This window comes from Carcharodon carcharias, chromosome 5, assembly GCF_017639515.1.
Source record: "Carcharodon carcharias isolate sCarCar2 chromosome 5, sCarCar2.pri, whole genome shotgun sequence".
In the NCBI taxonomy this organism is placed as follows: domain Eukaryota; kingdom Metazoa; phylum Chordata; class Chondrichthyes; order Lamniformes; family Lamnidae; genus Carcharodon; species Carcharodon carcharias.
Window position 1 is genome coordinate 36873965 of NC_054471.1, and position 16350 is coordinate 36890314.

Consider the following 16350-nt stretch of genomic DNA (forward strand, 5'->3'; position numbering starts at 1 on the left):
GACTGTTACAGTGCATCCAGGGGAGGAACAGTGTATCTCTAACAGCAACTTTTGCATTTTCATGCTTAAGTGTGCACACACAGACACTGGAAGTCGCAGTCTGATTCAAGATAACCTCGCCATTATTCCTATCACAAAATCTATTAACATCTGTTAGTTTAACCTGTTTGTTACAAATAACACACAGTATGATTTCAACACTCATGTTATGAGATGTTATCTGGGGTTTCCCTACATCCTTTAACTATAACAGAGAAGAGAGTGCTTGTTCTGGTCTCTCGTCAGTGACAACGTTGATCTCACAAGAACACAACGCTTCAATTTGAACTGGCTCTGAAAACTTGGTTCTGCCAGCTCTTTCACAATCTCAAAAAATAATGAGTTCTCTGTTTGTTCATTAAAAGAAGACCTCTTGCTACCAGCTGCCTTAAATGGGATGTTTCTTAATGGCCTCTTCCACTGAGGTTTACATTCACAGCAGAGAGGAAATAGCCATCAGCCGAGAGTCGTGGAATGCCATTCCTTGCCTGCTACTCAGAGCCTGCAAGATCATGCAGTCACTTATCTGCAAACGTGTATCGTGTGCCAGCACCACAAGCTTGAAATAGTGCAACAGCCCACAGAATAACATCCTGTAGCAGAAGGCAAACATTTTAATGCTACCATCAGAGCAGTGTTGACATTAATGGGCAGGTCTTGACTTTATGCAGCAGTGTAAAATGGGTGGAAGCATGTTGACAGCCAACTTTACATCTCTTCTGATTCCTCATCCTGTTGTCTTGACTGGAAGTCAAATCTGGGAGGCTGTGAAATGGAGCTATTGCTCATCTTGTGTGGATGTACAAAGCCATGAGCCACTCCTACCCATTGAGATTTTATTCTTCGCCCAGCAATGGGTATTATAGAGTTATGCAGGAATTGCAACTTCGGAAACAGGCCATTTGGCCCAATCATGTTAATCCTCCTCAAGAGTAGAAAAGGGAAAGGTGGTGGAAGCAGAGTTCTTGAATATTTTTAAGGCAGAGGTAGATAAATTCTTGGTAAGCAAGGGGGTGATAGGTTATCGTGGGTAGGTAGGATGCAGATTTCAGGTTACTGTCAGATCAGCCATGGTCTTACTAAATGATGGAGCAGATTTGAGAGGCTGAACAGCCTACTCATGCTCCTTGTTTGCATGTTTCTATATAAATTCTAATCCCACATACCTGCCTTGCCTCCAACACCCCTTTATTCCCTTTTCGGCAGAATGCTCCACATGCTTACAAAAGATGTGTCCATTCCTCTCTGTCCTAAGTGTTTTACATTTGCTCTTTCGTGTCAACTGTGGGTCAGTTGGTAGCAGACTTGCCTCTGAGTCAGAATGTTCCAACTCTCAAAATCTAGACTAAACAGTCCAGTGAAGTACAGAGGGAATGCTGCTTTGCTGGACATAACATTTTTGGTTTAGGCATTAACCCTTAAAACCCTATTTATTCTCTTGGATGGATGTAGAAGATCCCTTGGCACATTGAGACCCTTTGAGACATTAACTCCCATGCCCTGACCCTCAACAACATGACAGAAACAGACAATCTGGTCATTGTCACATTTTGTTTGTGAGAGCTTACTGTGTGCAAATTGGCTGCTGCATTTCCAAGATTATAACAGCAAGTACACTTCAAACGTATTTCATTGGCTTAAAGCCCTTGGAAATATCTGATTGTCATGAAAAATGCCGTATAAGTGCAAGTCTTTCTTTCTATCTAAGATCCCTTTATTGTCAATCCCTCAATTCATCTACTCTACCCCAACCCTTTTAAACTTCTCTCATCATATCATTCATTACGTCCACTAGTGAAAATTCGAGATTGAAAATGGCAACTTGAGCCATGGGTGTTTTACTGAGTCTTGCAAAATGCAGTCAGTGCAGAGAGCAGCCGGTGTTTGCTGATGTTTGACTTGCCGAGAAAGCAGCCATTGATCACAATTCCTGAACAGGCAGAGTGGATCAAGCGGGGATTCAGCTTCTGAGTCACTGAATTCTGAGTGTGATGCAGCCTAATTGGAATTTGCCATTCAAAATGCTTGTTCCAGAGGAACTAATCTCATCTAACTTCATTAGTCATACAGCTTTGGATGAAAGTTTATTTAAAGAAGGGGTTTGCCAGCATTAACTGGCTGTACTGTCACTAGTGCAAATAAACGACTGGTGAACAAGGTTCCGGCTCTGAAAGGACAGGTTTTTTTTAAAAAAAAAGACTTAATATTTTCAGAAAATCTTTGCGTATAAATGAACTTTATGTGGCCTGTGCAAGAAGTCTTACAGTTGAAGTGGTTACTGACAAGAATGCTAGGAATGTTAAAAGGGATGATTACCAGTGTCATATGGCCCAGAACTCTAATTGATGACCTTTAACAGACTGAATTTTATCTCTTCCCCTTTCCGTTCAGAATACCAGCAGGCCTCTTATGCAATTTGCATAAACAAAGGAGATGATGTTGATGCCCTGAGTGATACTCTTTCTTCTGAAGTGGGTACTTAGGTGCGAATAGAAATTAGCTACATTTACACAACAGCTGGTCAAATTTCTCAGGAGGTCCCAAAGCACTTTGCATTTAACTTATCATTTTTATTGTAAGGGTTGTTTTGTCTCACAAACAGCAAACCTGACCAGTTTTTTTGTTGGGAACACAAGTCACGATATTCAGAGAATAGGGCCATTGAATCTTTGTGTTCACCTGAGCTGACTGCAGAGGAGCTACTGAAATGCTTCATCTTATGAATGGCACCTCTGACAGTACAGCACTCCCTCAGCATTGTGCTTGCAGTCAGCCTGGAGCATGTTTAACAGTCCTGAGGTGAGGCTTAAACCCACAACCTGCCGCCAGAAGTGTCACCAACTGAGAACAGCTGACACATGGAAGGGTTGAAAGTTAAGCAGTCAAACACATTGCATGTTTTCAGATGAAGGCTGGCTACCAGTTGTAGTGCATTGCCAGGAAGGTCAGTATTAGTGATGGGCTAAACATAGCAGAAAGGTTTCCTTTGGTCGCTGTGTGTCGTGATGGGCTAAACACATGGGAAAGGTTTCCTCTGGTTGCTGTGTGTTGGCAATGGTCTAAATAAAGTGGGGAGGTTTCTTCTGGTCACTGTGTTTTAGTGATGGGTTAAACCTAGCACACCCCAAACATGTGTGGAATTCTACTCCAACACACTTGTAACCATACCCCAACAGACATGAAGCCGCATCCTGACATGTTTGGAGGTGTATCCTGACACGGGTGCAGCACATACACCAACAGCTGTTGACTCACATGCGTGGATCAGGCATCCCATCATGTGTGGAGCTCTTACCCCAAAACATGTGGAGGCCACACCCCAACATGTGTGAAGCAGGTACCCCGACACATGTGGAATCTGTACCCTGATACATGCCATGTCAATGCCTTCAGTAGACAAGGGAATAAAACTGGCAAGGAAAAATAGTAATCTCTTAGGAGGTAAAGCAGAAAATATCTGGAATTTCACATTTGCGTCACATTTACAATAATTGGTGCTAAAAGACCAGACTCTTAACGCATTTTCTGCCAATCTTTAATATAGTTCATCAAGGACAACATAACTTAGTTGTTTTCATAAAGCTTCTTTGTGATTTGCTCTGAATTTTATATCATCTTTGGCATTTACCTATTCTCCATTGTACAGTAAACACGTGTCTGTCACTGATAATGGAATGAACTCCAGTAGCAGTGTAACCGAACTGGCAGTTGTTCTATCTCATGCTGTACTTTTAGAATGACAGCCTGTATTAAGCAGAATATCATACCAGTTTCTGTTACTCATTATAAAACATTGTACATTACAAATGTGACACTTGTGACCCAAGGGTTACATGTTTTCAATGATGGAACAATCGCCATGTCATTCTAAACTTGCTGCTAAAAGCTACCAGAAGTGAGCAAGAAAGTACACAAGAACAGGTCACTCAGCCCACTCTACTCATAGATGATAAGGTGGTGACTCTGTTATATAGCAGGAGGGCAAAGCTCCTACCAATCTTATCAAATGCAACTTAAGGGCAAGGGTGGAGGACTTAGATTAAGTGGAGAACTCTTTAAGAGAGCTGGCACAGGCACATTAGGCCAAATGACCTCCTTCAGTGCTGCAAAGCTGCATAAGTTGGGAAGGATGGAGCGGCAACAGAGAAGAAATTCCACTGCTTGAACCCTGACACCATTATTATTCAGGTCGGGGCTTCTCTGACTCCCCACTACCCTGAATGCCTTTTCAAAAGGTGGATGAAGCCATGGGGAGATTTCTGTTAAAAAAAAGATTCAAAGGAACTGTTTCCTCTGTTGGGGTAATGGCAATCAGAATTTGTTCCCCAAAAATGGTTGTGGATTCTGTGTTGATCGAAATTTTCAAGACAAAGATCGACAGATGTTTGTTGGGCAGGGCTATTAAACCATATGGCAGGTAAACAGAGTTAAGATTTGAATCAGCCATGATCTGATTGAATGGTGAAACAGGATTGAGGGTCTGACCAAATGGCCTAGTTCAGTTTCTACATTATTAGCATAGCACTGACAGAGAAACATAATGATAGACATTCTGGAAGATCATAAGTTGCACATTTTGATCTGGAGTTAAACCAACAATCCTGGGGTGACACAGTGGTATTGTCACTAGACTAGTTTTCGAGAAGACCCAGGATAATTCCCAGGTTCAAGTCCCACCCTGGAAGAAGGCAACATTTGAATTCAATAAAAATCTGGAATTAAAAGTCTGATGATGACCATGAAACCATTGTCAATTGTTGTAAAAACCCATTTGGTTCACTAATGTCCTTTAGGGAAGGAAATCTACTGTCCTTACCTAGTCTGGCCTACATGTGACTCCAGACCCACAGTGATGTGGTTGACTCTTAAATGCCCTCTAAACAATGGCAATTAGGGATGGGCAATAAATACTGGCCTAGCCAGTGATGCCCACATTCAATGAATGGGAAAAAGAATGCTTCATGCAGTCAGTGGCCCTGCTGGTTTAGGGAATACCAGCGTCAAGGGACAATTAGAAAATAACAATTCCTGTGACACACCAACACTGCATGATATCCCATACTTATCTCTTTATTCTGTATCAGATGTTGCACTCATTTCAAGCAACATGTGTACATCTAAGCGATATGTTTCACAAAAACAATTTTGCTTTGGAAGGTACTTAAGCGATAGTTAACCAAAAACAAAGAGATTGTTGCAAACTACCACTATAATTGTGAAGGAATTAAGTGTTTTATATAATTGCCTGAATGACGGGAGGATACCATTGAACCACCAGGCATAAGATCAGTTGCACAAGAGTGCTCTATAGTACCAGAATTTTGACCTGGCCATTGACAATGTTCAGCTGGACCCAGCTAGATCGCAGAAACATGAACTGACTGTCCGTCTGTTGAACGACTGGGAAAAAAAATCGAAAGATGTCCTTTGCCATAGGTGCAGCAGTGGAAATCGTGTCACAGCCAAACAGCAGTCCTTCATGTTCATCAGAGCAACAGTTGAAAAGAGCATCAAACACCAATAACGTCAAAAGAGAATTACAGATGATGCTGCAATCAACGTTTCCAAGGTGCAGATGGCAACGCTGATGTATCTCCTTCAAGCTCAACATGCAGACGTACAGGTTCCATGGTTCAAGCATACTGTGAGAGAGGTCCAAGCTCTCTCTTGTCGACTTTGCTGAGAATGTGCCTGTTATTTGACCTCCAGCTGATGCTTCCTATCCATAACGTTGAGGACATCATCTAAAATAGAAGGCCCTAGATCTAGCTGAAGGGAAAGTAGAGAGCCGGTGAGGTTGAGGAGGGAATCCTCTGATGAACTGGTTGTTCTTGTCACTCCGCACTGTGCGATGCAGCGAGTGGAATCTTCCTCCACGTTTTTACGGGCTTTAGATTGCCCCATAAAGCTATGTGAGTGATTGATGTTTGGTTCACCGTTCTGTAATACCTTTGGGCACTTTTTCACCTCTCTTCCTTCTGTATTAATGTGCCCATTCCCCCTTTGCTCATCTTTGTCTGGCATGTGTGGTTCAGTGGCTGGGTGGAGCCGAGGAGGTTTAGGAGGGGCTGAGAAATCCCGCTTTGAGACAAAGGTCATGGCAGTCAGTAGAGGGAGGTTGAGGGCTTGAGACCCACCAATGCTAGGAAGTGATATGGCATTCTTAAGCACTGGTGAGGGTGTCTCGGAGAAAGTAGGGTTCGGCGTGCTGTTTGCCCGTAAAAACTCACTGTGCCCTCCATACTGGCCAAGTTTTGCCGTGCCTTGATTTCCAGGCAAGAGGTCATACTTCCCTTGGAGAAATGAAATGTCCCCGAATACATCATGCTCCCCTCCATTGCCAATGTGAATGGTGTGTCGGAAGTCTCCAAGTGGAGGGCTAATCATGTCAGGGGATAAAATGTCCCTCAGTTTAAATTTCTTGCCTTTCTTGCTGCTGGTTGTTTTCAGGTAAATCGGTGTCTTGGCCGGCATCCCTTTGGCAGTGTCAGATAAATGTCCAAAAACATCCAATTTTCCCAGCAGGTATGAATAAAAATCCTCCAAGTGAAAAGGCTTCAAGTTCCTTCTCTCCTGTTTCTTTGTCGTAAATTATTTTGAAGTGAAGCCAATCACATTGCCAATTTGTGAAACCCTTTCAGCTTCAAACAAGAGTCTTTTTCTTTTACAGCGAGGAAGAAGGGAGACAAACACAATCATGGGCAGCTCTAAACAACATGATGTCCTTATCAGTCAAGTGACTCAAAACCTGGAAAGGCTGGCTCCTCTGAGAAACACGAGGTGATCTGTGTAAGGAAATCAAACAGACTATCAGCATAGATATGGAATGATCTGCAATGCAACTGACCATTCTAGCTTGTGGATCAACATTCACTCAATAGGGGAAGAGTAGCATAGTGGTAATATCACTAGACTAGTAATCATGAGGCCCAGACTAATATTCTGAAGCCATGCATTCAAATCCCACTATGGCAGCTGGAGAAGTTTAAACTTAATTAATTAATAAGTCTGGAATAAAATCCTAGACTCATTAATGATCATGAAACTACTATGGTGAGCATTATTCATAGAATGATACAGGACAAAGGGAGGCCATTCAGCCTACCATGCTTATGCCACCTCCTTGAAATTAGTGCTACTACCCAGGCCTGTAAATGTTTACCTTTTCAATTTTTTCTAATCCCCTTTTGATTCTATGATTAAATCTGCTTCCTCTAACCTTTCAGGCAGTGTGTTCTAAATTGCTGCGTGAAAAAGTTCTTTTGTCAATTACCTTAAATCTGTATCCTTTGGTTATCGACCTCCTACTGATGGAAACAGTTTCTCCATTTTCGCCTTATCAAAATCCTCCGTGATTTTGAGCATCTCCATTGAATCTCCCCTTAACCTTCTCTACTCTAAGGAGAACAATATTCACTCACTAAGGGTTGCTAAAACCTGTTCACTTGCTTGGTTATTGTTTGAGCTCAGTTTTTAAAACCTCATTCCCGGTTGGGCTGTGCTGCTGGGCAGCTGCATTGTTGAGGGGACAATGTGTCTGAATGACTCACCACAACAGCAGGTAGTGATGATTTACGGCACAATTCACCTCAGTCAGCACAAAATTGTTGAAGCTGTAAGCACAGCTGCAGCCTTTCCGTGCAGTTTGAAAGGGAGCCATAATATCATCATAAAAAGCTTCAAGTTGACTGACATGATAGCTGAAGCAGTATAACCAAAGCGGGAATCCCTGGTCTGAGCTGTTAGCTGATCCAGGCTAGGGTAGTCATGGGGCACTACAATTGCCCTCAGTGAGCCCAGGCTTTGCAGAGGGATTTTAAAATAAACACTCAGACATGGTTCCTGTTTGTGATTGCTACCTAGTGACTAATACTGAAGTGTGACAGAAATAGCAAGAGAGAAAGAATTGAGAATTTGTAACAAATTCAGTCCCTCATGGACTTACAAACTGACGTATTCACTGTTGCAATAACTAGTTTCAGTTGCAAGGGAGAATGAGATAATGTTAAATATTGTCCCCTGCAATAGTATCCCTTACATTTTCACCGTCACGCAGCAACATTTAATAAGACACAAAATAATATAATGGACACGGATGCCTAATGGGATGGATGAATACTGCAACAAAGATACATACAGGGTTATAAGAGATGGATTTGGATGCAGAAAAGGATGTAGTTTGAGAAGCGTGAAGGGATGGACAAGATCCATTAGAAGCATAAAGGAAGCCGCAAGGGATTCAGTAACTTGAGAAGATGGATGAGAAGCAGTTTGATGTGTAGAAGAAGCTAACAAGAAACAAGTTGAGAAAGGAGAAGCCAAAGGCAGAAAAGTAAGAAAGGGAAAATCAATCAGATCAAGCAAGCAATTGAGGAAAATAAAAATATGTTCATATGATTTTTCTTACTTTTCCTAATTAGCAAAATTCTAGGGTTCAAGGGAAAGGCATAGTTTAGATTTCCATAGCAACTTTCAAATCCTCAGGGCAAACCAAAGTGCTTCACACCCAATAAATTACTTCTGCAGTATAAACATTGTTGTTTTAAAGAATACAACAGCCAAAGCAGAACAAAGACCCACCAACAGAATTGAGATAACTGGCCAGTTAATCTCCTGTGCTCATTATTGTTTCTATTCTTGATACCTGATGTCAGGGTTAACCACAGCCAACACACACCATGCCCAAAAGGAAAGGTCCCTGTATTACTCAGATGCCCGAGTTAGTAAATCTGTCGGAAGTGAGGAGTGAAGCTGTAGTCAAGTTTCCTGGCCTGTAGTGCTTCCAGTGAGGAGTGGCACTTGTGTTATGATCCCAGCTGATGTCATTACTGGACAAGTCAGATCCCAGAATGGAACCTGCCTTGATAGACTGTAATTTCTTTTTAAACCATGAAACTGATTCACAAAAAGATAAAACGTTTATTAAACAAGGAACATTGACTATATTACACTAGACAACAAAAAGGTTGGTAAGATTTCAACACAGACACCCAAGGGCAGATTATTTAAGTCGGTGGGCGAGAGCGATTGGCGGGTCTGGGATCGGTCAGGGAACAGGCCGCCAACAGCAATTGGCCTCCGACTGTGATTTCATGCTGGCTGGCCAACTAACAGTCAGCCAGAGTGAAGTGTGCACTGAAATGCTCAGCACTGCCAGGGTGGGGGCGGGGAGGAGGGCGGGCGCTAATGTAAGCGCGGGCATGGGAGAATGCTGAATGAAAGCTCCCTGAAGACAGAGAGTTGCCCCAGGGAGCTGAACACTTGAAAACAATTAAATAAAGTTTTTAAAATCAGGAAAAAATGTCCAAGCATCAAGATCAATCACCTGGACATATACATGGCAAAAATGCTGTCCTTGCACTCTAATTACCACTTTTAGGTAGGAGACAGCGATGTAGTGGTAATGTCACTGGACTAAGCATCCAGTGGCCCAGGTTAATGCTCTGGGGATATGGGTTCAAATCCTACCACAACAGTGGGTGGAATTTAAATTCAATTGATAAATCTGGGAAATAAAACTAAAATCTGGGATTAAAAAGCTAGTCTCAGTAATGATGGCCATAATAGCGATCATGTAAAAACCCATCTGGTTCACTGATGTTCTTTAGGGAAGGAAATCTTCCATCTTTATTCAGCCTGGCCAAATGTGCCTACGGGCCCACAGCAATGTGGATGACTCTTAAATGCATCTGAAATGGCCTAGCAAGCCTTTCAGTTCTTGGGCAATTAGGGATGGGCAACAAATGCCGGCCTTGCCAACGACACTCATATCCCATGAAAGAATAAAGACAGCAAGTTTTTACCACTCTGTGTAAAGAAACCAGGGTTAATTTTGGTGAAATAAAAACATGCACTAAATAGATGCTGTCTTGGAAGACACATCTGTTTGAAAGTCCAGATTTAGCATGCCATTTTAGGCCTAATTGCTGATTACCATAATTTGAACCTATAGGTTTAGCACTCAAGCACTAGTTAGATGTAATTTTAATGCATATGTGGCTACTGTAAATGTCCAATAAGGTGCAGAAGTACAGCACCCACTCACTTAAGTGAAACCTGAGAGAATTTCCAGAATAAATGTTAAGAGCATTGGTGATATCTTGACCAAATGTCTCAGAAAGTTTTCAGAAATGTTTCAAAAGTCCTCTTCGAACCTTCAGCAAAATTGAACCATAAAAAGGTGTTTCCTCTGCAATGGCAAGTTTACTCCCAATCAGATGGTTGTTGTTATGTCAAGCACTAACCTCTAAAATGCCATGCAGCCTCACTAATGAGCACTAGCAGGAAATTTAAGTGGCAAACAGCTGCCTACCAATCCTTCAAGAAGCCTTTCCTAGTGCAAGCTTCAACTTCTTCACCAAGGTAGAGCCTATCACCTGAATTACCCCTATTTTCTCTACTTGATCTATTGGTGGTCATCAGGAAATATGGCCACTTGTTCTGATCTCACCCATATGTTCATATTCATCCTTCAGAATCTTTCCTGATATTTGCATTCCCTCACTTCCATTAACATCCTTGTAGATTTTTTCTCTAGGGCTTCAATATTCTTTTTTTTATATTGTGATCAGAGTATTCCAGACGTAGTCTAACTAAGGTTAATTATAAATTCAACATTACTTTTTTGATTTTGTATTTTTGTTCTCTAGAAATGAACCCAGCACTTTGCTTTAATTAGGGTCTGAGTGACCCTAATTATCAACTTGTACTGCAACTTCTAGTGATCTCTGTATCATATTCCCAGATCTTCTTTCTCCTCCACCCCCATTTAGTTTTTTAGAAATAAATTGTCTCCTTATTCCTCCTACCAAAATGAACCACATTTAATTTGCCATTTATCTGACCCCACTACAGGCCAAATATTCACCTAATCCCCAGCGCTCTCTGGTAGGTATGTGTCTATGTTACGACCAGGTGAGGAGGCACTGAATGGCTCTCCCATTGGCCCTTTGCTCGTTTGACCACAACTGGTGTTTTTGTTTGAAAAGGGTTATACTTACCAATTCAGTGAGTACTTAACTGTTTACATGCTATGATCATAAAATAACCAATAGGACAGGTTTTCTTGCATTTAACAAAGAAAGAGGTTAGCTCTATTATACTTAAACTGATAGAAGTAGAACAATAAAATATATGCTGACTTTCATGTGTACACACAGTCACACACACACACACACACACACACACACACACTCAAAGTTCACATATACACAAATACAGATTACAGAGTGGGGAAGTTGGTCAAATTAGAGTCCATAAAAGTTAAAAGGAATTCAAAGTCTATAGTTTGGCAACTCAGCTGACTTCAGGGTGAATCTGGTGGGCTTGCTGCTTTCACTCAGTGGTTTTCTACTTTTAGCATTGAGGCAGTTTAAAAACTGCAGATAGATTATCTATCTGCTTTTCTGGAGACACAGCTGTGGAGTTAAGTTCTTTCTTTAAAATCTCTGTCTGCTGCATATGGAGAGAGTCGAACAATAGCAGACAGGGCAAGTTAGGTGGAGAGAGAGGAAGGATCTCAGCTGCTTACTGTCCTCAGTTCTGCTGAGAAAACATGTGCTTAAAACATACAAAGGGTTAGCTTGTCATCTGACCACCCTCTCCAACTGGCCAGCAATTCAAACATGATCACGTATTCTGATTTTGACTTAGTTAGATCAGTTCTGGGAATTCCTCCTCTTAGCCACGATCCCATTGCTGAAGTGATTAGGTTTGATTGTTGGTCCCCGCCCAGGTGAGTGCCTGAACATGGTGCTAGTGGAATATGAAATATGGTTCATTTACATTTCTTTGCAGCAATTGTCTTTGATGGGTCTTTGCAACATGCCGTCTCCATCTCAATGGGGTTGGAATATGGAATATTCAGTAATGCAAATGGTGTAGCCATCTTGGCTGTGAGCTTAAGTCACTTGGGTCTGTGTTTTTAAAAAAACTGTTTTTAATAGTTCAGTGGGTTAAAAATCATTATTTTCCATAAATCACATCTTCATGACAGCCTGATCAAATGACGATGGCTGGTTGTGTCTGGCAGTCTAGTGGTGAGTTTGTTTGTAATCCTTGGGGGACTACTTTGGGGTATGTGTCTAAATCCTGGTGGACTTGTCATGATTATGCATCTGACTTGTAGCCTTGTGATAAATAGATGCTTGGCTATTTGTGTTTCTGACTTTCCTATAGCGCGTGATATGCCTAAGCCCTGGCAATCTTTGAACCATTGAAACTTACAGCATAGGCAGAGACCATTGTCTATGTGAGCTGTTTGCTAGATCAACTAATCCCATGGCTCTATTCTCTTCCCATATCCATGACTCCTTTGCTTTGAGTGTGTTCAATCTATTCCTGTCACATTTACATACCTGATTCCCTCGAGTGTTAGTTCTCAAATTTTTTTGATTGAAGGATCACTTTTCAAATGGATTAGTAATCATGGAATCCCCATCTAAATTGTAATACCATATTGTAATCATAATATAGAAGTGCTGCATTTACTGCATATAAATTGTGTTTTAATAATGCTTTTACAAAAACTGGTATTTACTTTCAGGTATCAATGAGATAGGTGTGCCTGCTTCTCACTGCACAGTCTATCTATCCTTGTGTGCTGCACATGCGACAGCCACCTTCTGCTCCCACACTCCATGGTCTCCAGTTTTGAGAACTACTGTCTAGAGGTATACCTGAGGTTATTCCAACTCAATAGTTCAGATATTGGCCCATCTAAGAGTCAGTACTTACAGAGACAAGAGTTCTATTCTCTAAAGACTAAGTTGATATCCAGGAATATTTGATGGGAGTGGAATGATAAACCTCCCAGCACATCTGGCCAGTTTTCCTGACAAAGGGTTGTAAGTCTACCTGGCAATTGAGAAAGGGTCTTTGCTATGGAAACAGCACACAACATCTGCTGCAAGTGAAAGCAGTGGGGGAAATGGGCTGCCTCATATGCCACCTGGCACAGAAGAAAAAGAGAAGAGGAACTGGAAGGGGAAGGAAGGGCTGGTAGTCCTTGTATATTTCCACTCCTTGAAGGTGGGCGGTGCTCAAGTAGAAGCTCAAGACCTCTTAAGTGCCCCTTTCTTAACTGGCTCTTTGCACCATCAGATTTCCATTGAAGGGCCAATAGAAAGAGGCTTTGTGCCACAATTTCCAACCTCTGTTGATCAAGTCCCACAAAGATTTGGGTCCTGGGTGAAGTCTGAGGTACAGAGTATCAGACCAGCAACACCAGGGGCTTGAGGGGAAGGAAGGAAAGTTGATAAGATTGTGATGCAATGTACAGTTGTTTAGTCATAATGGATAAGCTCACTGGTGAGAAGGGGGCGTAAATCAATTACATCTGATGTGGGATAGTATAATATACAAGGCTTTTCTTTTGAATTTCTAGTTCACCTTTCTCTTCCTGCTGGCTGCACAATTCCAGAATTTAGCATCCTGTGAAAGTTGAATATAAGAATAGAAGACCCAGGCAAGAAACAGCTATTCAGCCCATCAAATCCCATCCCACTGGCACCCTAACATTCCCAATTGCATTTTAAATCCCCCTCAAGTCTCTGCTACTATACCAAGCAAATTGTTAGACATTTGTATGAAGAAGCCTGATAAGTATTTTAAATTTACTATTAAACAAATAAGGGCACTGTTATATTGTTCGTAAAGAGCTAGGAACTAATTGTAATGTGAATATATATCCTGGGGTGTCAAATTCACTGTTGCACTGCAGTCATATGCCCAGTAACAAAATGTATCACTCTATCAGCCCACTGGCCACATGCAGCACTGAAAGAAATACAGTCAAATGAAGCTCCAGCATTTTGAGTTAAAGTGTGATGATTTCTAATGTATGGGAACCAGAAAACATAACAGGGACCCAATTTACATCACAGGATCATACAACATCAAAAGCAGACCATTCACTCTGTCAAATCCGGAGCGGCAACAACTGACATCCTTTTGACTGACCACGTCTAGTAATGTGTTTTCACTTTGGCTGCAAACCCGCCAGTTATCCGCATTTGGTGCGGACCAATTGTCCCAAGGACGGGTCAGGAACATAGAGAGGCCATTGATACAAGCAGAAGGTTTGCCGTTCAACGTAACTAAAACATAACTCCGCATAAACAAGTACAGTCACACAGCTGTGTTACTCTGGTTATAAATAACAGCAGATGCATTTGAGCATCTTACATTTGCCTTTCAGCATTATGTAAAAGAGGCTAGCTTCACAAAATGAGCTGGCGGTCCGGGTAGTCTCAGTGGAGAGACAGAAACAGATGTTGCCCGAGTGTTTTCCAGCATTTTCTATTTTTCTTTCAGATCTCCAGCACCCGCAGTATTTTGTTTCACAGATACAGAGTCCATCTTCAACCCTTTACAGGGATTGCACAGCCCCTTTTGGACCAAAGTGATTAAAGGGTTAATCTAATTGAGTCATTTCTCTCAGTCTGTTCCTGCGCAGTAGCTGAAACACATTTAAAATCACACAAAAACGACATCATATTCTGCCGATGCTTCAGTTTTAACTTTTGTTTTCTGTACTTCGCAATATTACTGCTATCTCTTTAATCCAAACTGTCCCAGGGTAAAACATTGGCTCAGTTACTGACACTTTAAAATTTCCATAAATATTAGTCCAAAGGGTTAGTGATATGGTTTTTGGGTAGCGTTCAGCTGATAGATTAGGAGCCTGTTTTACATCCTGTTTTAACTCACGCAGGTCTCTATCTAACCAGAAAGAAACGAGCTGGACATCATATTCAAGACGGGAGAAGGGAAGGAAGATAAGTAAAAAGAGACTTACAGATTTTCCCCAGAGCCTTGGTGGAATGATGTTAAATCTCTCCCATTATCCTGCCGATTCGTCCATTAGAGAGGGGGAGAGAGAGAGAGAGAGAGAGATTCTCCCTTTGGTGGGTGTGCAAGTAGCCGAAAATCCAACCCCGGAGCAGCCTCTGGCAGCGTGTGAAGTTAGTGGTGTGCTCAGGGTGTGTGTGTGTGCGCGCAGTGCTGAAGAGGCAATTTCAGTGGCAGCTGGCCAGATGTTGGAGCCACGCTTGGCTCCTGACAAGCGGTGTCCACCTGTGCTTGTCTGTCACATCCACATCGGTTGGGAACAGTCTTCCCGCTGCTATCCGTCCCTCCCTAGTGCCGAGCAGCTGGGAGGAGAAGGAGGTAGGTTGAGGATGAGTCCTTCTGGGTTCATATGCCTGCCAAGTGGCTGACAATAGGGGAGGAATAACATTTGAGGGGAGAGCTGCAGGTAACTTTTGACTTCAACTTCTGCAGCACGAAGGGAGCCCGTTAAATATATAAATATAGAAAAAGAAGCTGGTGCAATGAGCAGTCATGCCCCCTTAAGCATGAAGCAAGACACATCACAGGCTCTGCCATACAGTGGGATGGGTGGATGAGCTGGGGAAGTGGGGAGCACTACTGAAATCTTGGAGTTCTGGATTAAAGAACTGGAGCAGTTAACAATCACCGTCTTAGGTCTTAAACGACTCGAAACCGAGTCCATTACCTGGACCAGCTCAAAGATTCTTTGAAACTAAAAAGTGCGTTTAATCCGAATAAACTCAGCGTGAATATAATGATATAATCAAGTCATCTGAAAACAGTGTGATACTTGTCAGTTAACAATCCAGTCCGAATTTTCCAAACGATTTGAGAGCCCAACTCTTCTCTAGTGTTTATATAGCCAAGAATATATTTGTACTGTGGTGATGAGCTGGGCTAATGGTAGAAGAGTAACTGTTTGGTCGAGACACAGACAGATACATTCACATTAGCTGGAATAGCACAGAGTCTCCAAGAAAGCGTTTAAAAAGTTCACATTGACCAAAGGAGTGGAGGTGAAGACAGTTAGATTTAACTTATCCTGCCAAACCCCAGCTACCTGCTCCCAGAAAGGAAAGGGAAGAGTCATACGGACTCGAAACGTTAACTCTGTCTTTCTATCCATGGATGCTATCAGATCTGCTGAGTTTTTCCAGCAATTTTTGTTTTTGTTTCGGATTTCCAGCATCTGCAGTATTTTGCTTTTATTTTAAGAAAAGGGTGGCGCTGGGCTGAAAATGGAAGGATTGTAAAAAAAAATGCATGATGCATTTAAATTAATCTTTATATATTGTACGTGACAACATATTGCATTTATATAGTGCCTTTAACAAAGCCCCAAGGCACTTTGCAATGAGAAAGCTCAGCTATAATTGAGTTTCAAAAGAAAAACTTGCATTTATGTAGCACCTTTATGACACCAGGAAGTCTCAAAGTGCATTGCACACAAAGAAGTACGTTTGAAGTGTAGTCATTGCT

General features: G+C 41.9%; 1 protein-coding gene across 7 annotated transcripts in view; it reads right to left on the reverse strand.

The window, feature by feature from the left end:
- Positions 1 to 3558: 3558 nt before the first annotated feature.
- The window catches only part of cdc42ep3 (CDC42 effector protein (Rho GTPase binding) 3), a 173079-nt gene continuing 160287 nt past the window's right edge, over positions 3559 to 16350 (reverse strand). For 4 of the 7 annotated variants that reach the window (XM_041188494.1, XM_041188497.1, XM_041188498.1 and 1 more), the window contains exon 2: positions 3559 to 6824. In XM_041188494.1, the coding sequence (XP_041044428.1) occupies positions 5734 to 6513 (780 nt within the window). In that variant the 5' untranslated portion in view covers positions 6514 to 6824 and the 3' untranslated portion in view covers positions 3559 to 5733. Of the gene's footprint in view, positions 6825 to 7312; positions 7336 to 12395; positions 12479 to 14836; positions 15323 to 16350 lie in introns of those variants that run through there. The other 3 variants (XM_041188493.1, XM_041188492.1, XM_041188496.1) reach the window with 3 other exon arrangements.